At 45.8% G+C, this 24,337-nt stretch overlaps 1 protein-coding gene across 1 annotated transcript; it reads right to left on the bottom strand.

Moving 5' to 3' along the window:
- Positions 1–1,589: 1,589 nt before the first annotated feature.
- Positions 1,590–23,791, bottom strand: Mrps5 (mitochondrial ribosomal protein S5). Its single transcript, XM_027919803.2, has 12 exons — positions 23,595–23,791; positions 19,769–19,849; positions 15,473–15,610; positions 14,724–14,849; positions 12,712–12,945; positions 11,110–11,144; positions 9,237–9,327; positions 6,977–7,023; positions 6,673–6,730; positions 6,351–6,413; positions 4,473–4,609; positions 1,590–1,978 (listed from the first exon to the last, which is right to left on the bottom strand). Exons 1-12 carry the CDS (start codon positions 23,650–23,652, stop codon positions 1,754–1,756), a joined length of 1,293 nt encoding a protein of 430 aa, XP_027775604.2. The 5' UTR covers positions 23,653–23,791; the 3' UTR covers positions 1,590–1,753.
- Between the last annotated feature and the right edge of the window lie 546 nt (positions 23,792–24,337).

Raw genomic sequence — 24,337 nt, 5'->3', positions numbered from 1 at the left:
ATCTTAAACATGTTGGTCCACCGTCTCCTAGTCTCCATTTTTTTGGATAGGAAATCTGCTGCGCTCTGTATCCTCACTTCTTTGTACTCAATCTTTTATTTTATTTCCTGCTCATTTTTTTGCTGGTCAAAGAAACCTGATCAACTCTGGTTACCTTTGACAGCCCTCAGTTACCAGACCCATGTCCTCAACTCAGGGAAGGCACCTGGTCGTGAGGGAGTGACCCCTCCTGCAGCCCCATTTTCTAGTAGTACACAGGATCGCTTCATTCCCCACATCTAAAATATCTTTTCATTAGATACTGGAGGGAGGGTGACCCAACAAGACAGAAACTTTCAATCAATAACTGCCTCCATCCAGTCAAATATTGCAAGAAAAACAAACGCGGCCTTGCCCACACCCCATGAAGCCACAGAAGAACTCAGCAGCGCCAGGCCAGGGTGGCTCTCTCCCGGTCCTGCAGGTGCAGTCAGAGGCCTGGGGGAAACCGCAGCAGGGCCTGCACATCCTCTGCAGCTGGTGGTCATGGTCACGTTCCCAAGGTGACCATTCCACTACCAGGGTGGCAGAGGAGGCTACTGGGAAAGCCACATCAACCCCAGGGTTTCAGAACACAGTAATGAAAATGTGTGAGATACCACTACTGATTATGCCAAAACCCAGAAAGTGCACCTCTACCCAGGGGACAACGGAAACCAACACTGAGGTGACACAGATGTTGGAGCTACATGACAAGGATTCAGAACAGCCATCGTGGAAATGCTTCAGCGCAAATCACAAACAACACCAAACAGCAAAAAACTGGAAAGTCTCAGCAAAGAAATAGAAGATATCAGGAAGAATCAAATGGAAATTTAGAACTGGAACATACAACAGCCAAAATAAAAATACTGCGTGGATGGTCTGAGAGCAGAAGAGAGAGGAAAGAGGAACTAATCCTGGACAGTAATGGGAACCACCCAATCTGAATCAGAGAAAGCGCCGGGCTGGGGGACTGTGACAAGGGCCTACCTGTGTCGGCAGTGGATGGGAGGAGGACGGGGACAGAGAAAGTATTCAAAGAAACAGGAAATGATGATCCACCCCACGGAGGAGGAACATGATGGGTCACACCCCTTACAGGGGCCTGTGTCCACAATACTAAAGTGTTGTTACAACTCAATGATAAAAACACAAAGAACCCAATTTTTCAAATGGGCAAAAAGAGGTGAAGAGACATTTCTCCAGACACCACACAAGTGGTGTCAAGCATGTGACAAGAGGTTCCCGCTGCTGGCACTTGATGTGCAAGTCGGAACAACGAGGCACTTCCTGCCACCAGGGCAGCCTGGGCCCTGCTTGAGGTGGGTGCAGCTGTGGGGGACAGGGCGGGAGGTCACCTCCCAGAGATGGACCAGCACGAGTGGGCGTCGGGCACAGCCACCGCAGCCCTTCACGTCCCTGTGCACATTACCTCTGGGTGGGTCTTTTCCTGTCTCCCTGCTCCATTTACTTTTGTTGGTTTTAGCAAGTATTTAAAGTAGTCTTGAACAAGGTCTGTGTGTAACGTCCCTGTCACACTGCCTAGCACAGATCATGTGATCAATAAATCAAAACTAGAATTATTTATTTGTAAATAAAGAATGTTGAAATTTCCTCAAAAAAAAAGAGGTGACATGGCAAGATGTGAGGGGGGAGTCCCCAGGTGCCTAGGGCAGCAGGCACGGTGTTGCAGTGGGGGGGCCAGGTGGCAGGAAGGTCAGTGGCGAGAAGATTAGGTGGCGGCCCTCTTGAGACCTGACCAAATAGAGCGCTTCATTCCCTGTGCAGCCTTCACCTCTTCCCAGTCCAGCCTGATGTCAGGAACCTCCTCTTCTGGCTCAGGATCCTTCCTCAAGGCCCCCCGGGGGGAGGCGACCACAATGGGCAGGGGGCCACATTCCTCCCGGAATTCCACCACATGGAGACCCTTCTTGTCGGCCAGCTGTTGGTGGGTTTCCTGGGCAAGACCAAAGTGAGAACAGCAATTAGGTCTCCGAGGGTCCCTATGGCTATAGGAGTGAGAGGCACCACCACAGGGGTGGGATGGGGGTGGGGGTGGGGGTGCAGTAGCCACCAGAGCACTTGGGGGAAAGAGCAGTGCCAGCTGATTCTGGATGGTTAAACCACAGTGGCTGTCACAGGGGGACGCCTCAGCCCACCTTCCCACCCCAAACTGGGGTACGCCAGGCCTCGCCTTCCAAACTCCCTAAGCACGTGCCTGCTGGGCCAAGCACCAAGCCTGAACCTCTCGGAGCCCTGAGATCTAACAACCAACTCACAGGAGGTCCAGGGGGGGGAAGGACATCAAGGACCCCACGGGTGCTCAACCCTGGAAACACTATGGGACAAACCACCTGACTTCCTCAACACAACAGCAGCAAGGGGGGAAGAGAGAGGGACAGACCAAGAGAGACTTAAAAGACACAGGAGAAACTTCAGAAGTGCTGACATCTTCTCAACTGAATTGAATCAAATCAACGGGATTGAATCACACTGTGTAAAAAAATATTTTTAAATTGGACAAATGGATAGATTTGAATGAACAGATTCAATACTTGATAATACTGAGTCATGATATTTAGGAATGGTAAGGGTACCATGACATTTTTTTTTTTTTTTTCCAGTGCTGGGGATCAAACCTGGGCCTTAAGTATTCCTAGCAAGCACTCTACCATAGAAGTAAATGGATCCTTTAGAGATTACACTGAAATATTTATGAATGAAATAAAATGGCACCTGAGATTTGGTTCAAAACAACTCGGTGAGGTGATGCTGAGAAACAAGACTAGCTCTGGTTGGGCAGCAGAGCCCTGGGGTCACTGCAGCAGGTGCCACAGAAGTCTGGAAACAGGCAAATACATCCAGTGGATGGTTTATTCATAGTTCCTGAAAAATCTGATATGTGTAACTTCATGTTTCCAGACTATGGCTGCTTGTACTACCCTAATTCTCTAAGTGTACAAAATTGGAAAAAAGAAGCTGTTTCATCAGGCACAGTGGCACATGCCTGTAAACACAGCCTCTTGGGAGGCTGAGGCAGGAGGGTCCTAAGTTCCAGACCAGCTTTAACAATTATCAAAGGCCCTAAAACTTAGTGAGAACCTGTTTCAAAATTTTAAAAAAGGGGGGGGCTAGGGATGGGCTGGGGTTGTAGCTCAGTGGTACAGCATTTGCCTTGCAAACATGAGGCCCTAAGTTTGAGCCTCAGCACCACATAAATAATAAATAATAAAGATATTGTGTCCATCTACAACTAAAATATATATATATATTTTTAAAAAGGGGCTACGGATGTAGCTCAGTGGTTAAGTGCCACTGGGATCAATTCCTGGGATCAAAAAAAAAAAAAAAAGATAGGCTGTTTCATAAATAAAATAAAATAATTTAAATTGGTATCTTATAATCAAAGGCATCTCACCTAAATTAGTGGTATTTTTGCCTTTTTGAGTGGCACATTAAAAAATGCAACTCGTCCTGATGACATTTTAGAAGAGATGATAAATAGTGACCACAAGAGAAGTTTCAAAATGCCAAGAGAAAACAACGACAGCACATGGAAGAAACATGAAAGGTAAACGCAACCAACAGCTTCATCACACCAAACAATTAAATAATTAACCCTCCCGAGCCTGAATTTAGAAATGCTTTGAAGGATGTTAGCTAAAAACCAACAGCACAAAAGCTGTTCCAAAAAGATCTTTTATTCAAAGCCTTTTTAAAAAAAATCTATATATACATATATAAATAATATATACATATACATACAGGTATAAAAATGATATGTATATACACATAAATTATACATACATAGTATATAAATGTATACACATATATTTTTCTTTTTTTTTTTTTGAAACAGGGTCTTGCTAAGTTGCTGAGGCTGACCTCAAAATTGGGTTCCTTCTGCCCTAGTCTCCCAAATCACTGGGATTACAGGCGTGTGCCACCATGCCCAGCTTAATTTTCACATTTTAAACAGAGGTACGTAAAACGATTGTGTGTATCATCTTATTCAAAAACCACCCAGGCGGGCTGGGGTTGTGGCTCAGTGGTAGAACGCTTGCCTAGTATGTGTGAGATACTGGATTTGATTCTCAGCACCACGTACAAATAAATAAAATAAAGGCCCATCAACAACTAAAAATATTTAACAAAAAATAACTTCAAAAACTCCATCTGTTGGTTAATTACCATGAACTCTCCTTTTTAAAAATTTTTTCTTTCCACGTTTTTTACTGGTGCATTACTGCAGCTCTAGATGACGGGATTTGCTGCTGCATATCCACACGTGCACATGACCATTGCAAGCTCTCAGTGGGTCTGACTAAGGGGATACGCCACACACAGCAAAGAATGCCCACATCCTCAGGTGGCCGTGAGAGCCCCTAGGAGACCCTCAGCACCTTGGTCTGCAGCACAGCCAGACCTGCTCAAACCCCAGGGAAGGTTACCTGGCGGGAGAGCCCATGGAAGAGGCCCCGGGTGAGGTTGAGCATGTTGACGGACCCAGAGACCTTGGCATACATGTCCTTGATGCCAATGAGCCGGCAGATGGTAATGATGGCCCTGTGGCAGCGGAGGCCGTATCCTAGGAGACAGGAAATGGACTGAGCACCTGCCAGCATGCTGTCTTTCATGTGGCTCTGGGTTTAGGGAATGACATTTTGGCTTCACCACACTCAGCTGGTGTGACTTCCAGGACGACATTTATTCAATGGTATGTACAAAAATTAAACAGAACATCTACCTTAAATGTAGTGGGGGGGGGGGGGGGAACCAGGCTATTACTTAGATTAAGACTTAAGTGCCTGAAAACTCTTTTGCTCTCTACCCATGCCAGCTCCCGTGTCCATGCTTGGTTACCATCAAGGGAGACGCCTGTCCTCACCTTCCTAGAGCACTCAGCTGCCCTGGCAGCGACACCACTTCCCTCTCCTGGGAACACCTTCTGGCCTAAGTGGCAGCGTCTCCTGAATTGGTGGCTCCTGGAGTGCTTTCTCACCTCCCTGATGGCCTTTAGTGCTGAGGTGGTCTCCTCCCCTCTAGCCATGTGCTCTGCTCTTGGCCACCAGCAATCCCTCCTCCAGAAGAGCTTCAAAAACACAAGCCAGGGCTGGGGCTATAGCTCAGAGGCAGAGCGCTTGCCTGGCATGTGTGAGGCACTGGGTTTGATCCTCAGCAACACAAGGCTCCCGGGCACAGCCTCTCACTTGCCATTGCTCTCTGAATTAAACAAAGACGTCTGCACGATCTTCCCCCACAATATCATTATCTCTCTCTCTCTCTCTCTCTCTCTCACACACACACACACACACACACACACGTGCCTGACCCCACCTACTGCACTGTCCTCACATGGCCTGTGCACGAGGGCACACTGCACCTGGGGCATGCCCCAGCCTGGAACGTTCTCCCAGGCCTGCCCCCTATGCTCCTCTTCCTTCAGGATCTCACTCACACTGCCCCTGCTCAGAGGCCACCTCTGGCCACTCTGATGAAGGTGGCCCTCCTCTTCCTCCTGACAGCATTGAGAAAGGCACAAGGCAGTAGCTCAGTTGCTTAGGGCCTCACTAAGTTGCTGAGGCTGGCCTGGAACTTGCAATCCTCCTGTCTCAACCTTCTGAGTGTCACTGGGATTACAGATGTGTACCACTGCACCCAGCTCCTGACCTGAACTCCTGAGATTTAAAAAACTACAGTCAAATGAAACAGGTTCTTATTACAGAACTGCAAGCAAAATGCAAATCCAAATGTTTAAGAATTCTGCACCAAGAGTGCACTGGGCGTGACTGTCCCCATAGCCAACACTGCCTGTGGCCTGTCCACAAGACAGAAAAGGCCATTTCTGCTCACCCAGTGCCTCAATGAATAGAGATCATAGAAATTCAACAGCACTCAACAGTGAGGGGCTGGGGGGAACTCCGTGACAGCGCGTGCTTCACAGGTGCGGGTCTCTGGTTTAATCCCCAGCACCAAATAACAAGCCTAACACCACGACACTTGTAGAGGAGCAGCACGTGACTGGCAGGAAGGAACACCGTCCAGCTGGGTGAAGGCTCCAGGAGGAACCATGTGCCCACTCATCCAACCTGACCACCACCACCTGCTCCGCCCGCCTCAGCCACTCTGGGAACAGGCCTGGGCCTGTGCAGCCCGACCTTGGCTTCTTCCCCAGGAGCCTCGCCTTCCTCAGCCTAATTCAGGCCTTCCCATCTGTCACTCTCAGGATGAGTTCAAGGAGAGGCGAACAACGCCAGGGGGGAGGATGGGACTGTTGTGGTTTCTCTGCTTTATGTTCAACAGAGAGTCAGTCAGAGCTTTCCAGTTACCTCTGGGCTGTTTCTTCATCTTGATGTGCGTCCTCTTATATCTCAACGAGATGTCATGGAATACTGGGAGGTAAAGCAGATACAGGAGGGTCAGGCGTGTGGCTTTAATGTCTGCAAAAGCCACAGAGCACCCGGTGCTGCCCTAAGCAGTCAGCCCACAGGACACACAGACGCTGACCCCACTCATTCTCCTGCCACCCCCCCAGGCCAGGCTGTTTCCTCATTTTGCACATTTGTAAGAATGCAGTCAGAGCAACACAAAGACAGACAGGGCATGACACAGTGGCATTCTGCAAATCTTCAAGAAAAGACCCACACTCACTTGTATGGTCTTCATACCGCTCTATGTAATGCAAATAGCGGATGGCTTTGTTCTTTGCCTGAAGAAAAGAAGGAACACATTCTCCTAAATCTCTCGCTGGGTTTCAAAACTATTTTATAAAGTATTTTATTATAAAAAATTCCCCCTATGCACCTTAAAAGATAAGGACTTAGCCACAAGATCATTATCACACATACACTGACGATTCCTTCGTGATACGTGACTGTGTGCCTGCAGTGCCCCCATGTGAACACAGAGCTTTTCATCTTCTACTAAATGTTAACAAAGAAAAACATGCACGTACTTTCCTGAAAGCGTCCACCCGCTCAGTGGCCTTCCCAATGGCAAAACCTTCAAAAGAAAAAGCAAAACTTATGAAAAGGAAAGCTACTCTGACCCAGCCTGTGCCTCTCCCCAGCTCCCAGTTTGGGCTCTACAACATTTCACGCCCTTCTTTCAACTGCCCACAGAACACCTGCTATGCACAACCAGCCATGAAGAAAGCCAGAGATGCGCTCATCTGTTCTGAGCATTCTACAGACTTTACATTTAGATACATAACATTACCTTTTATAAATCTCTAATAAAATGAAATACACTCAATTTTTAAAACTAAGTATGCTCTATATTTATAAAAGGCAATGTTTTTGGACACTTGTGTAAAGAGATTAAAATGACCAGAAGGGATGGGGGAAAATACATTGTTATAGAGTAAAACTATGATTTCAGTAGAATTTAGATTTTAATTAACCAGAAAAATAAACCCAATAGTTTCCAATTTGTAAATGCTTTACCCTAAGAAATGAGGTTTATCACAAGTTGCAGAAATGCTTCCATTATTTGCTGCCACCATTTATTATTTAATTTGAAAAAAGTACTGTGTTTTTAAGTTATACACAGGAAAATAAAATACGCAAGACATCTAAGGCCTGGGATGAAAGGGGCTTGAATTCCAGTTCCTAGTTTAAACAGAACAAAGTAAACCATGGAAGTCCTAGAGGGACATATGAGTGGACTTACTTATAATCTTCAAATGGAGGCTTTCTAAGCAAAACACAAACCAGAAGTGACCTAGGACTGATAAATTTGCTATGTTAAGGGTTAATACTTCTGTGGATTTTAAAGCTTCGATGTGGAAAAAAAATTCAAAACTAAGTCAAAATATCTGCTAGACAAAAAGGGCTCATGTCCTTAACTTACAAGAAGCTAATCCCAATCAATAAGGACAAGAAAACCACCCAATTAAAAAAATATGCAAAGCACCCGAACTGACAGATGTCCAAAGTGAAAGTGCAATGGCCAATGAACACGCAAAATGGCGGCGGCGCTCTCCTAACTTAGAAAGTACAGATGTAAACTAGGAGAGACATTTCAGGGACCATACTGACAATCAGTAAAGTCTGATACTACTCAGGGCAAGGACGGGTGGTACAGAGGGACATAAACTGATGCAACCTTTGAGGAGGAGATCTGGCAATACTTGACATTTAAACCTAGTGCGGCAGCAATTACAAGATATTTCTCCTATTTCTATACTTCCAAAAGTTCAACAAACTCCATGTACAAAAAGGTCAATGTTGTTGTTGTTTTTAATAAATGATACAAATTTGGAAACAATAGGGATTGGGTCAAAAATCATGTCTATGCACACACTGGAACACTATGAAACCAATACCAAAAATCTGCTTATGCTAACAGAAGACCTCTGAGGGCAAAACCAAGCAAGAAGAGCAAGGTGCAAATTCATGGATATAATAAGATCTCTGCTAAGCTTTTTATAAAAAGGTAAAGGGAGGTAACATGGACACAAAATTTCAGAAAAGATATTTTTGAAAAGAGACAACAGTAACTGCTATCCATGGTCTCTTACAGCAACGCACTATCATGTATTTTGCTTTTGCTTCGAAATTTTCAAAAGGAAGCAACTAACAGTTTTTTAGTTCTATGTGAACACATTTCAAAAACAAGATGTTCAGTAGGGAAACTTTAAAAGTCTAAAGAAGAAAATTTAAATGATTGACAAACCTGCTAACCCAAGTGAACACTTATCAGTGTATAGTCTTCTAGTTTTTTTCTTTGCATATAAATGACTTTAAAAAAATCATGATTACATGACAAATTTTTAACAAAAATTACTTATTGTGTAAGTAATTTTTCACAATTCTTTAATGGCTATAGAATATTACTTTGGAGGCCTGGGGTTGTGGCTCAGAGGGAGAGCACTCGCCTGGCATGTGTGAGGCACTGGGTTTGATCCTTAGCACCACATAAAAAATAAAGATATTGTGTCCACCTATAACTAAAAAATAAATATTTTAAAAAAAGAATATTACATTGGATAGCTATCCTGTAACTAGGCCCGACTGGACTTGTTCTAATTTTTCACTATTATGCACAATACAATGGTGTCTTAAGCCCTTTAAAATACCCAGTCCTCAGATGTAGGCCTTAAGAGCTCTTGGTTTACCACCAGGTTTGTGAGCCCAGACCTCTAGACGACTCTATTAGTAGAAAAAGTGAGACCGGCAGCCAGGCCTCTTTGTGTTCAGCGTCACCCCACTCACCTGCAGCTCCCTGCCCATTCCCCACAGCCACCAGGACACGGACTGATCTCTTCCTCCCCTCTTTGGCTGTCATATTAAAAACATTTCTTACCTAAAAGACAAAATGCTTCATCAATAGGACAGCTGAAGAAAACTCTGAGGTAGAGGACGAGGACCTGCTGGCTCAGCCACACAGGCTTGGTGAGGGGCCCAGTACCTCCAGTCTGTAGGCACAGAAGCAAACTTCCCAAACAAACCCTCCCTCTGAAGCATTTCCTCAGGAACAGAACGGAAATAAGACTTTCTCTTCCTATTTCATAGGGTTCTTAGGAGAGATAACCTTTAAAGGAATTTACAACTACACAACTCAATATACCCTATCTTAATAAATGTACACAGGAAAGAAAACACTGTGGATTAAACTTTGAAATAGTTTAACACTGATTATAAGACAAGTTCCAGTATCAAAGGTACTAAAATATCTTAGAAATGATGAAATGCAACGTAAAGAAAAAACTTCGTAGGACTGGATTGCTATGTTAAGGATCAGGCTTAAACAAGAATACAGAATTTGGAAACACCTATTTATTATAAACTTCAGGAAAATCTCCAATTTTTTCAGCCTATTTTAAAGGCCAGGAATTATGAAACTATTAACTAAACTGCTTAAATGACAGTTGTCCCCTTTCCTTCCTAGGAAGGAGTTTAAGGAAAAGGGAGGCTGAGTCCACACTTTTGAATGATCTTATAGGAAACAACCTACATATGAAAGACTCTTTCAGTGGGATTAACTTTCAAAAGCTATGAACTGGGGTGTATGTAGGGGCACACGCCTGTAATCCATGTGACTCAGGAGACTGAAGCAGGAAGAAGGCAAGGGCAAGGCCAGCCTGGGCAACTTAGTGAGACCCTTCTCAAAATAAAAAGTAAAAAGGGCTGGGGATGTAGCTTGGTGGCAGAGTGCTTGCCTAGCATGCACAAAGCCCTGGGTTCAATCTCTAGAATTGAGGTGGGGGGAATAACACACAATGGGATACCAACATAAAATACTTGTAAACATATTTTTAATTCCATAATGTAATGTAACTGATATTGAAGAAAAAATATACATATTCAGAGAGGCTTTGTCACAAATTTGATATATCAATTATTCCACATTTTGGGGAGGTACCGGGAATTGAACTCAGGGGCACTTGACCACTGAGCCACATCCCCATCCCTTTTTTGTATTTTATTTAGAGACAGGGTCTCACTGAGTTGCTTAGGGCCTTGCTTTTGCTGAGGCTGTTAAACTCACAATCCTCCTGCCTCAGCCTCCCAAACCACTGGGATCACAGTTGTGCACCACCGCGCCCGGCTCTGTTCCACATTATTAAACACTGATTAAATGCACATACCAGCTCAAAGGAACACTGCCATTAGAGAGTGCCCTGGAAGGGTGGTTCAAGTACACCTGACACAGGATCTGCGAGCAGCCCAGAGACCACTGCCCTATCCAAACTGGACACTGGCCATAACCTGAGGCTTTCTGCCCCTGCTCCTCCCAACCTGTTCTCTGATTGTGTCCTAGACACAACTGGTGTACAGCTCCACAAGAGGCCACCAGATAGCACACTCTAGCTCCAGGAAGAAGGAACTTAATATAATCTCCAAATTCTGCTCCTGAATTTGCCCCTCGCAAACCTCAATTTCATAGTCCCCTAAAAACCAAGGCAGCAGTGGGGACCACCAACATCAAGGAACTGAACTTCAAATTGTGTTAATTCCTCCCTGAACTTGAGTCTGTGTCCGAGAGATCACTGTAACCACAGTTTTGCTCAGCTCCTCCTGCCCACCCCACCCCACCCTGGCAACCTCTCCAGAGGACCCTGAGAGTTGAGCTCGGCAGGCCTACCTCGAGTATCCTGGTATCAAAGTCCTCATAGGTCTCTACAAGGAGAGAAGAAAAAGCACACAGATAAGAGCATCCAAGCTGCTCACGTGTGACAGCCTTTCCCAGGTACCTTCAGACTTCCAATCAGAAGAACCTGAGCTCTCTGGTGCCGCTCTCCAGGCTGTGTCCCAGTTCCCATCATCCACGGGGACTGCCTGGCCTGACTTCATGAGCTCAGCCACGGCTCTCTGACTGCAGCCTCCCCCTCTCCAGCTCCCTGCTGCCGGCTCCTGAGGCACGGGTTCCTGGAGCCCCGACACCTCCAGAGCCTCCAGATCGCTTTCGCATCTGGTCCACTGGGGTCTTCACAGCCTCTCTCACGATGAGACACCAAAGTCCCTCATTCCTCAAAGATCTCACCAACGTCCTCAACCCCTACACCTTTGTCTCTACCGCCCTCTTCAGGCCAGAACCCAGGCAGCTGTCTGGTCACAAGTGGCCTGTGGGTGCTGTCGGGAGAGATCAGAGCCTGGCCCACGCTCACCACTCTCAACTGTGGGTCTGACTCGCTTGGGAACTCCCTGCTCCTCGGCTTTCAGTTCTCATCCTCTGCTCACCACGGGAGCTATTTCAAACACTCCCCAATTCTCTTGCTTTTACTTATTCCAGAAAATCTCAATTACATAATAAAATAGGAGAGCAGAATAAAAGCTTCTGTACCCAGCAGTTGGCTTTGACAGAGGTCAGCTCAGAGTCAATCTTCTTTCCGGGACACTGCCTGGGTCCCACCCACTGGGTGATAGTGAAGCCACTGCCAAGTGCCACCTTTTCATCAAGAAATATTCTGGTGGCCATGTTCACCAATGCCACTATCTGACTTGATGATCCTGACCGAAGCCATCACATACCAGGTGACCTCCCCACCTTTCCACCCCCATTGCACGGGCTCACCCAAACCTGCACTCTGCCCCTGCTGGCTAACAGCAGCCCGTCTGTCTGAACTCTGGATCTGGTCACTGGGGACTTGGCTCGTGGGCAGGTCCTCTCCCTCCCAGACCTCCACCCTCCTGCATGCTCGCCCCATCCTCTCCAGCCCAACCGTTCCTTCACTTTGAGCCAAACTCCTGTTTGCTTCCTCCTCTCCCACTTACTGGCAAGAGCAAGATTTTCAGGTGAATTTGCCTTCTTTGGGGAGGGGGAGACTTTGTTTTCTAATTCAGCCTAAGTGTCATCAATTTTTGTTTCATGTTTGCTTTTACAAAGGCTTAGTGATAGCTCTCTGGTCTCTCAACTCTGCTGTTAAACAGCACTCCAAGCCTGAGGCCACGCTTGGGAAACACTGCGCCCTACAGATCTATTACGTATACCACCACGTCTAAGGCACCTGCTAAGGCACTAGGACCCAGCACTTTCCATTCTGTTGGAGGAACACTTCCTGGTTACGGGCCTCTAGTGTCCCACAAATGCAACTGGGAAAACAATGTGGAAAGTTAGTCAAAGAGGTCAAATACTTTTTTCAAAAAGGGTAATCTAAACAGACAAGTAAACAATAAAATTATTTTCAGAAACTCTGTAGGACGAAATGTCCTCTACCCAAAGGCAAGCGAACCAGGCCTCCAATACCTCCATTGGGACCAGGGTCCGGGGGGCCGAGACTGAGGCCACCCCACGTGTTCCCGCTCCAGCCTCGCTCCCGCTTCACTTTCATCTTCCGCTTCCGGTCCCACTCTTCCCTCTGCTGGAGCATGTCAGCCACCACCTGCTCCTGCTCCTCCTTGCTCCTCTGGGCAATAGTCTGCACGGCTCCATTTCTCATGAGAGGGGCATTCAGACCCGGCCACAGGAAGCCGTAGCGCCCTGGAGGGTTAAGATTATAGGTAACTGACAACTTCCAAAAGTTGCTCACTCTTCACGTGTTAATGCCAGGGAACGCGTGTACAGTCACCTGCACAGTGTGGTGGAGTTGAAGCTGATGTGGTCACACGGCAGGTGACCTTGCACTGTCACAATTTTATGCATATCTACCCTACAGGCATGTGACCGCACTTTCACTTTTACCAAGAGAAACACCAGTGAGGCCTGTGAGCGCTAAGATGTCTGCTGAAACACGACCTGGAACGCACGTAAGCCGAGTCGGCAACAGTGGAACGGCTGAACGCACAGCCAACAGGTGCCATATCCTGCACAAAATCAAAAACCATTGCTCTCCAGGTTCTGATGTGGAATGATTTCTAAGACATGTTATTATTATTACTTTTGCTTCTGGAAATTGAACCCAGTGGCATTCTACCACTGAGCCACATCCCCAACCCTTTTTATTTATTTTGAGATAGGGTCTCGCTAAGTTCTTGAACTTGTCATCTTCCTGCCTCAGCTTCCCCAGTCGCTGGGGTTAAGGGGTGTGCCACCATGTCCAGCCCTGAGACCTCTTATTGGGTTAAAAAATTGCATGTACCATATGGTAAAATTATCTTTTACTTTTCTTTTTTAAGACAGTATCTATTTCTTTTAGGGAATTTATACAAAAGCGCGCACGCGCACACACAAAAACAACTGAAGGAAATACCAATATGAGACCAGTGGCCCCTCAGGGGAGACAATGGGAATGTGGATGGCAGAAGGACATCAGGGGCTTTTAGTTTTCTCTACAATCTGCGTTTTTACTGAGAAGGTATGCATACGATTTTTATAATTTGAAAAAATAAATTATAGCCAGATATAGTGGTGCATGTCAGCAGTCCCAGGTAGGTGGGAGGCTGAGACAGGAGGTTTTAACCTGCAAGTTCAAGACCAGCCTGGCAAGACCAGATGGCAAGACTTGTCTCAAAAATAATAATAATAATAATCATTATTATTATTAATATTATTAAAAATAAATAACAAATGCTTTAAAACTAAAACAAGCACCCAAGCAGATGTGAAATCTTAGAAGTGCAGCACAAGGTGCTTCCTTTATTTCTGAAAGGTTGTTAGTATCAAAAGCGATGAGTCTGCACAACAGTAAAAATAAGCCAGTTCAAGTTCACCCATCCTATTTTTGCTTTCAAAAGCACAAGTATAAACAATCACATCAGCACGTGAAGGACCAAGGCCAAGTGTGGCCCACCAGCTGATTTGTAAATAAAGTTTTACTGGAACACAGCTGGGCCTGTCCAACCATGCGCTGTCCAGGGCAGTTTCTGTGTGACAGCAGCCCAGTTAAGTAGCTGCAACAGGCCCTGTGACTACAGGTCTGCTCTTGGTCACTGTCTTCTCTGGGCAGGGGAAGCCTGCCAGCTCTCTGCGAGCTCCACCTGCCTGCACTGGGCTGTATGCAGCACAGGACCCATCACAGCTGTGCCCCACAGGGGTACCTGACACTCTGGGGCAGCTGGTAAGCCCCCTGGTTGGACTCTAAACCATGGATCCTTGTGCACTTAATGAGAATGTTTCCTGTTTGCCAAATATCCATAAAATCTGGGGAAAATACTTTAAAAGCACATTGACTCTTTTTAGAACTAAGTTTGCCGTTGGGCCCCTCAAGCCTCCCTCAGACCCAGCTTGCTTCCCATTTCTCCCCTTCCCAAGATCATCAGTTTCCCACCCCAAGTTCAGGACCAAATCTGAAAACTGTCAAAACAACCAAACACATTTACCTTCACCAATGACCTGACCCCTGTTCAGATCCTTCCTTCTCTTTTTTTTGCTTCTTTTGCCTCTTCCTTTTCTTGCCCCAGCACCAGTCTCTGCTAAAGCACCTTTCCAGAGCTCATCTGCTGTCACTGTAAGGAAACGGGGTTTTTAAAAATTCTGTAGTTGTAAAGCAAAGATCTACACTCTCCTAAGAATAAGAAAGGCCAGCAAAGCCCAGCTTCACCCATGTCACTGAGGTAATGAAAATAAAATAAAATCATACAGTGAACATAAAACATGATTACATTTGGAAAACACAAGAGGAGACAATTCTACTTTTTTTCCACAAAAGATAGCTAACATTAAATCCCAGTAAGTCCCTGACCAGTAGACTTGCTTCCCTGATGTCTGCCAATCACAACTCAGGTCTCAGTAGTGACGTCTCTTAAACTTCTCCAAATGATATGTCCTAGCAAAGGACCAGCTAAAAACAGTGAGGGCCTTCTTGGTGTGACTCTAAATCAGCAGGGTATCTGGGGCACAATTCAATACTTTTAGGCCGTAGGTGCCCCAAATGAGGGGCTCAGAGTAAACTAGCGCTCTCCAAATATAGCTATAGCACATGAGATAATTCTAGTTGCTACACTAACATGCATTTTTAGTTTAATAATCACTAAAATGTTAATTCATTTATGACAGAAGAAAAATCAAGACAGGAAAGCACCCCTACTTTCCTGTTGCAGGAGGTGGAAGTGTGTGCCAGTCTACATACATTTAGTGAAGAAGCTGTAGGGTCTGTACTGCTGGCCTGACCAGCTGCTGGGAGGAGAGATACAGCACTGTGTCTGTAGCGCATGGCTCAAGCTGGTGAAGTGTCGGCTGTCTCTGGTTCCCCGCAGTGACAAAGGGCCTACAGAGAGATGAAACAAAACCAAGTTAGATGCTCCCTGGCTGTGGAGCTGCCAACACCAAATAACTGTGACTGATAAAAATAAGTCACTAAAAATTCTAATCTTTTAAGAATCATATTTTGAGGACAACTGTTCTTTAAAAAATAAAACCAAACTTTTGAATGAAAGCCACCTAAATGCCCATCCTAGAGAGGTCATGGTTCATTTGCACAGTGGATTTCACAGTTTCAAGAAAGCTCTGTGCAGCCAGGGTTTCTGCCCTGCATGATCCAGCCTGAGCTCCTGGGCTGCTCTGGGCAAATGGCGCCCTCTGCTGTATGCAGCTGGGCAGTGGGCAGATGAGGAAAGACCTTCAAGTGAAACTGTTCAGAAGAACAAGATGCAATGTGTAGAGGGTACCCTGCCCTTTATGTTCAAAACCCAGGGAGGCAGGGAATGCATGTTGTAGACAACTCTAGAAGATCATGCAAGAAACTGAAGAGCGGCCACCTCTGTGGAAGAAAACAGGGGCATTTAAGGCTGAATGTGAAAGACCTGCGCTTTTGTATTTTGGGGGAAATTTTTTTTTTTTAACCACATGCATCAATTACTTGAAAAAAGATTTTAGAACAGCCATGTCTGAGAGGAAGCCATCTGACCAGTCCCAGGAATGGCGGTGTCATGTGAGGAAGAAGGCAGAGGTGACAGGAACAGGTGGCTATGAAGGAGTGGGACAGTGCTGGCAGGATCAGTGTATGCACAGATTCTAGAGCTCTGTGCTTCACTAGAGAAGTGACAGGATTAAAACAGCCCTGGAGGGAAAGTGGCCTTAAGGGTATTGGCTTGATAAATAGAAAGCCAAAAAAAAAAAAAGGAAGAAAAAAATGACAACAGCTGTTTTCAACTCTGAGTGAAGCCATGTAGAGGACAGTAACCGCAGATTCATCAGCAGCACCAACCATGACTCACACAGCCAGAGAAAGAAAGCGGGTAAGGACGGGGAGAGTGACATCTAAGGGTGGTAGGAAGTCATCGAAATAGTTCCACTGAATACAGAGACCCAAACACAAAGGGATAATCTTTGATTACTGGACAGCACTTAATACAACCATTTTGTTTCAAATGTAGGCCTATGAGATAGATTTGCCAATGTCACAAGGTACTGGATGACTGGATGAGATTTCAACACTAATTTCAATTCCAGATGATTTGCTCACCTGTGGGAAGGGAGATCACACCTAGCACACAGATGTCCTCTAGAACTGTAGACCACCTGATGAACTACCAAATAAAATGTAGCTAGAAAATACTGGGTCTTCATTTTTTTTTTTTAAGTTGTTGATGGATCTTTATTTATTTATATGTGGTGCTGAGGATCAAACCTAGTGCCTCACATGCTAGGCAAGCACTCTGCTACTGAGCTACAACCCCAGCCCTGGGTCTTCATTGTTTAACAAACCAGAACTTTATCATTCCAAATCTCATTCTGCTACACACAGCCTTTCTTGTAAACACCTTCATCTTCAACACATATCTTAATATTAAGAAATTTCATCTTGCCCTGTTCAGCATTATAATCTTTGATATAGTTCAAGAAGTGTAAAAATTATTAACAGATTTTTTTTGAAAGACTGAAATATCACTCATAGCTAATAATGTACCCAGCCTAAAAGAAGCCAAATGTCAAAAATAAAAAGAAATCAACTTTAGAATTTAGAAATAGTCACTTGTTTTTTGTTTGTTTGTTTTAATGGGAGGCAGGGAAGAACTGGGGATTGAACCCAGGGCTTTGCATACATTAGAAATAGTCACTTTTTCTGGGTGCATTGGCACATGGCTGTAATCCCAGTGACTCAGGAGACTGAGGCAAAGGATTTCAAGTTCGAGGCCAGCCTTAGCAACTTAGCAAGAACCTGTTTCAAAATAAAACATAGGTCTGGGGATATAGCTCAGCTGGTAAAGTGCTTGTCTTGCATACACAAGGCCCTGGATTCAATCCCCAGCACCACAAAAACAAATAAACAAAGAAAAAATATATAAAAAGGGCTGGTGATGTGGCTTAGTGATAGGGTTCCCCTCAGTTCAATCCTCAGTACCACCAAAACAACAGTCAATTTTCATGCACACTTGTGTAAATGGTTTTGCTTACACTGTGTTATGATTTTTTTTAAATATTTTATTTACATTTTAGTTTTCGGCAGACATAAAATCTTTGTTTGTATGTGGTGCTGAGGATCGAACCCAGGCCGCTCCCATGCCAGGGGAGCGTGCTACCGCTTGAGCCACATCCCCAGCCCCGTGTTATGATTTTTTAAAGAAGAAAGTTCAGTAGTTTAGGCTGAGTCGCGTTCTGAAGCTTAGTTACAGATCACAATCCACCTCACTTATCAACTCTGTTCTGATCCTTTGAGTTCTTACTCTGTTCTGATCCTTTGAGTTCTTATTAAGTTTAGGTCATGAGACCCCAGACTCAGGAAGCAACAACCCTGCAGCCTGAAGTGGGATAGGCCAGAACCCCTCAGGTGGGGATGGAGGGGCCCCCAGGGTTCTACCTCAGCACACATCACTTTCCACACTAAGAACTCCTTCCTTCTCACTTGGGTCTCTTCTATGAAAACTGGTTGGTGAGAGATTTTAGAAAAATTATTACTATGTTTCTGACCGATTTGTTGCAGCATTTAGAAAAATATAGTGATAAGGAAAGCAATCAACTTCTTAAAAGTCAGGCAATTATTAATTCCAGGAAAAATTGTAACAGTAGAATACTACCTAGCTCAGCTCTGAATGTGAACATAATTTAATAACAAAAACAATGCCCAGAGATTCAGTCCAAACTGTGCTTCTACCTATACTGGAAGAAAGTAAGGGTAAGGATAGACTGGTACATCTCCAAGTAGCATAACAATGTTGTTTAAAGAACGGCAGACACAACATATTTAGAAATATAACCAGAGGAAGGTGAAAGAATTGAAAGTGTCCCTAGATGACGGGAAGGAGCAGGAAAGGACTAGGAATAAAAGCTCTGAGTCTTTCACGACCTTTTGGAAACTCAATTTTTTTTTTTTTTACTTCCGGTGTGGTGCTGGGGATTCAACTGCAGGCCTTGGGCACCCTAGGCAAGGCTCAACCTCTGAGCCGCACCCCCAGCCTGGAAGTTAATATTTTAAGGAATAGCACAGCAACCTGCAGTGGGGACAGCTATCCCTATCAGGCCCGACACCAGCTCAGGTCAGGGCAGTGCCTGGCACATGTTAAGGGGTAAATAAACTGTCTATAAATCAGTGAGTGAATCAACCAAGCAACAAATCAAACTGGTTGATTCCCAGTGGGTGTGACAGGTCGTAGGAAATCTGCTACTAGGGAGAAAGCCCTGTCAGCTGGACTTCTCCCAGGATCTCCAAGGCATCTCACAGGCGGGTCTCCAAGAGGAAAAGGCAGGAGACCCACAGGGAAGCCCAGCACTCAGGAGTCCCAGAAGCTCAAGGACACAGCCCCAACCCACACAGCCCAGGTGAAAGGGCCAGGCTTCCTTGCACAGCAAGGTTGGCCTGGACTTCCCAGAAGGCAGCTGAAGAGAGGCCCTGCCCTGTGTCAGGGAAGTCTGTGTCCACAGGAGGGGACATCACAGCATCCAGAAAGCTCTGAGACCAGCCCTGCTTCACTGGCTGTGGGATTTCTTTCATTCTTTTTTGGGGGAAGGTACTGGGGATTGAATTCAGAGGTATTTAACCACTGAGCCCCATCCCTAGTCCTTTTTATTTTTTATTTTAAGACAGAGCTGGCCTTGAACTTGCAACCTCCTGCCTCAGCCTCCGAAGTCACTGGGATTACAGGTGTGCACTACTGTGCCTGGCCTGGCTGTATGATCTTGAACAAGTCACTTGGCCTCCCAGAGATTCACCTTATCATCTCTAAAATGTGAATAAGCTCATGAAAGCCAGTGTGAGGGCTGAACAAGGTGACATGTTTCAAGCCTAGTGCACAATACCTACTCAAAAATGGCAACCATTATTTTTTAAAGCCTTGAACTACAACAACTGCAGTCATAAAAAATTTGAAAAATACTCAAGACTGTACAATACCATCATCAAGGACATGCCTCGGCCATTGACATTTTAAAATCTACAGAAATTCTTCTTAAATCTTATGAGAACAGATAGTTCTCAAATGAATCTCACCATTGCTGAGAGTGGTCTTCAGCGCCAAAACAGAAGCTGTTGGAAAGGTGTTCAGGGAAAGCTGCCTGCACCATAAACGACCTGTCAATTAAAAATAAGTAAATAAATATTTTTTGGTTCCAGTGCTGGGGTTGAACCCAGGGTCTGGAGCCTGCAGGCACGTGCTTCATCACTGAGCCACATCCCCTCTTTGTTTTTTGAGATAGGGTCTCTCTAAGTTGCCCAGACTGGTTTCCAACTTGCAATTCTCCTGTCTCAGGCTCCCAAGTTGCTGGGATTACAGGTAAAGGCCACTGCACTCAGCAAAAAGTGGAGTTGTTTTGTGGTGTGGGCAATAGAACCCAGAGCCTCACATATGCTGGGCAAGTGCTTTACCACTGAGCTATATCCCCAGGCCTCCAACAAGAATAAATAAATTTTAAAGATACATTCCTACATGAAGAAGGACATTTAAAATAATAACGTGAGCCAGCTACTGTGGCACAAACCCGCAATCCTAGATACCAAGGAGGCTAAGGCAGGGGAAGTGCAAATTCAGGTCTCGAGATATAAAGGGCTGAGGATGTGGCTCTGTGAAGCACAATTGGGTGCAATGCCCAGTACCCCCAAAATAAATAAAACAGTGACATTCATAGAATAATACCATCCACAGAATTAAAGAACTAAGAGAAGTGGACGAGTGATTTCCGGGCTCAGTGACCACTGGCCAAGTAGCTGCCATCATCCTGCACCTTCTCTTCACCCTCCCATCAACCAGGCATCATGCTTGGCAGTCACTTTAAAAATCCCTCTGCCGTGGGCCACACCCCTGCTGTGGTCCTGCTGCCACTTCTTTGTTCAGGTCTTAGCATCACTCAGCCACAGGTTAAAGGTTTCTTAATGGGTCTCCCGCCTCTCCCCTTGTATTTACCACCTTTCTACAGTAAGAAGCTTCATCAATTAACAGCCCTGACATGTCCTTCCCTGGCTCCCTGCTGCCAAGTTACAAATTCTGGGCCTGCAGGACTGCGACCCGGCCCCAGGCTTCCACACCAGCCTCCCGCTGCCCCTGCCCCACCCTCCCCATAGCCATCCAGACACACAGTTAGTCTTGAACTCGCTCTCATACACTTTTGTATATGAGTTCCTGGATCCACCAGATCCTGGAGGCTCAGCAGCTCTTGTGAAACCTCCACCCTCTGAAGCCCCCACAGCACCAGGCTCTGACTGTACCTCCCTGTGCAACCCTTCATACAGTGTGGTTCTCCAGAACAGGCTTGGACAGCATTTATGGGCAACTGATTTTTGGCAGAGGGACCATGACCATTCAATAGGGAAAGAGGAATGTGTTCAATAAATGGTGTTGGAATAACAGGGTGTCAACCCATAGAAGAATGAAGTTGGAGCCCTACCTCACACCCTATGTACAACTTAACTCAAAATGGACTAAAGATCTAAAGGTAAGAGCTAAAACTATAAAACTCCTAGAAGAAAAACAGAGGTAAATTATCATGACCTCAGGTCTACCAATGGTTTCTTAAACATAACTCGAAAAGTTCAAGTGATAAAAAGAAAAAGAAAAAAAAAAGATAAATCAGACTTCACCAAAATTTAAAACCTGTGTTTCGGGGAGGGGGATAAAGCTCAATGGTAGAAGAACCAGCATGCCTGGGTTCAGTCTCTAGCACTACAAAAACAAATAAACAAAAACCTTGTATGTCTCAAAAAACACTATCAAGCCAGGCATGTGGTGCACGCCTATATTCCCAGCAGCTCTAGGGGCTGAGGCAGGAGGACTGTTGAGTTCAAAGCTAGCCTTAGCAAAGCCCTAAGCAACTCAGTGAGACCCTGTCTCTAAAAATATATATAAAAAAGGGCTGGGGATGTGTCTCAGTGATTAGGCACCCCTGGGTTCAATCCCCAGTACAAAAAAAAAAAAAAACCCACAAACTATCAAGAAAGTTAAAAAACAACATATGGAATAAAATTCTGCAAATCATACATCTGATTAGACACCTATAGAACTCCTTACAATTCAATAATAAAACGAAAACCCAATTTTAAAAGAGCCAAAACACTTGAACAGAAATTTCTCCAAAAAAATATGTAAAAATGGCTAATAAGCACATGAAAATACATTCATATCCAGCAGGGAAATGCAAATCAAAATTTCAAATTAATACCACTTCAAACTCACTAGGATGGCTATAATCAAATGACAGATAATAAGAAATGTTGACAAAGAAAAATCAAAACCCTCACTGTACCCTCAGGTACTGTGAAAACATTCTGGCCATCCCTCAAAGTTAAGTGTGGAATTACCATTTTAACCAGCAACTCCATTCCCAGGCACATACTCAAGAGAAAAGAAAATAGACACACATGCAAAAACATGGCATGCTAATGTTTACAGCAACATTAGGCATAATAGCCAAAAGCTGGAAAACAACCCAAGTGTCCCTCAACTGATGAGTAGATAAAGTGTGGTGATGGACACATTACAATTCAGCCCTAAGAAACTCAGAATGATACATGTTACAATGTGGATGAATCTTAATGACCTTGCACCAAATAAGCCTGCCATATATGTGGTTCTATTTATATGAGCTAAGAAGAGTGGAAAATAGATCAGTGGTGGCTACAGCTAAAAAGCTTTCTTCTTGGAGTGATAAAAATGTTCTAATTAGATTATAACGATAATTGCACGGGTTTGTGAAAGTATTTGTGCACTTCAAATAGATGTACTGTATGGTATGTGAGTTATAGTTCAATAAAGCTGAAAAAAACAAAAAAACAAAATAATTATACACAAGAAGACAAAAAAAAAAAAAAAAATAGAAAAAAAAAACACACTTTGGTGTCAGAAATTTTGGGTGCAAAAACCTATGTCCCTTGCTCAATCTGTGTGGCTCCCTCCACCACCTGTATAAAGAGTGTAATAACAGAATCTACTCCATAAAGGGATTGGGAAGACAGTGAGGGAAAACGCATGAACAGAGGAAGACAGTGGCTGGCACACAGTTGAGACTCATGAAGGAAGACAGCTATGAAAGGGGCCTTGAAATAGTAGGAGATGGGGGAAGAAACATAAAAGGAAGAGACAATCACAAGGACAAAAGAAAATAATATTAAGGTCAGATTTTCTGCCAAGATTGCTGGTCAAATTTTTTGCTGCAAAATGAGTTACAAAAAAAAAAAAAAAAAAAAAAGGAACTTTGAGGGTTTTAGGGGGCTTTGAGTTTCAGAATTAGAAATGCTGAACTGTGGACTTAACAACAAAATAGGGCAGAGAAGGCAGGTGGCGGCCACGCAGCGGCCCTGGAACCAACCTTACGCGGCACTGCAACAGGGCGCCTTCCTAGGTGCACACAACCCACCAGGGGGCCCGGGGGGGGCGGGGGACAGGAACGGCGACACTGCGGGCTGACGTCCGAGTCATCCGTCTCTGCACTGAGGCCACCGGCCAGCTGGAATTCAGCTGACCGAGGCCAGTGCTCTCCGACTCCACCTGGAGAACCAACATCACCTTCAGAGCCCCGCGGGCGCCTCTCAGCCTCGAACCCGGTGGGCATCACCATGTGACCCCGGGGGTCGCGCCTGCCCGCCGGGAAAGCGAGGCTCGCCAGTTCCCTCCTCTTCACCGAAACGAACCGTGAAGAACCGAGTACACTTCACGGTCATTTTACAGCCAAGCAACCCGACGCCCAGAGAGGCAAGGAACGCGCGCAAGGTCACCCAGGGGTCCCGGGCTGGATGGGAGAGCCGCGGGAGGCTGCTCGCTTCCCTACGCGCGGACTCCCGCAAGCCCTGGCGACCCCCGGCTCCCGCGCCCCCTCCCCGCGCTCACCCGTCGACACGCCGCACAGCGCAGGCAGGCGGCCCGCAGCTCGCACCGCCGCCGCCATGCTGGAGCGCGAGCCGCGCCGCCTCCCTCCGGGGCAGCCGTCCCTTCGCCTGCCGCGAGGCTCCTCGTCAAACGGCGGGCCCCAGCCCTCGGCTGGAGGTGCGAGACCCGAGGACCACGCCGTAGCCCATATCGGGTTGGAAGGATTATCCGGATGGGCCACTGGGTAGGTTGGGTCAGGCGTAGCCGCGGACAGCTCCGCGGGGTCCTCGCGCTATGGCCCGGGGCTGGGGCGGGGCCATCCCGGGGCGCGGGGCGCGAGTTGGAGGTGGCTGCGTGTGAGGGCCCGGGAGGTCGGGCTGGTCCAGCGAACTGTCCGAGGTACCCAGGGCCGGGACAGACTAAGTGTAGGGAGGATCCACCGGGTGGATAAGACAGAGGAAGTGTGGAGAAATTGAAACCCGCTCCAGGAAAGCCCTGGAGTTTGGGAGATGAAGTACTTTGCACGGGTTTCACAGGCATTTCTGCATTTATTCTGATTCCAATATGTGGTCGTCACACACGCATATCCCATGGTTTTTCCGTTCATCTCAGGCTCCGCTTTATGCAGTCTGTTCTTGCGCAAATGATGCACAAACCTGCCACAAAGGACGGCAGGAATGTGTTGTAGGAAACGGACTCCTGCTGAGATAGTCTTTAACGATCGATCGGATCAGGATTAGAATGTTCAGACATACAGAAAAGTA

Source organism: Marmota flaviventris, chromosome 14, assembly GCF_047511675.1.
Source record: "Marmota flaviventris isolate mMarFla1 chromosome 14, mMarFla1.hap1, whole genome shotgun sequence".
NCBI classification, from domain to species: domain Eukaryota; kingdom Metazoa; phylum Chordata; class Mammalia; order Rodentia; family Sciuridae; genus Marmota; species Marmota flaviventris.
The sequence above is the reverse complement of the archived record's forward strand: the minus strand, read 5'-3'. Positions and strand labels throughout refer to the sequence as shown.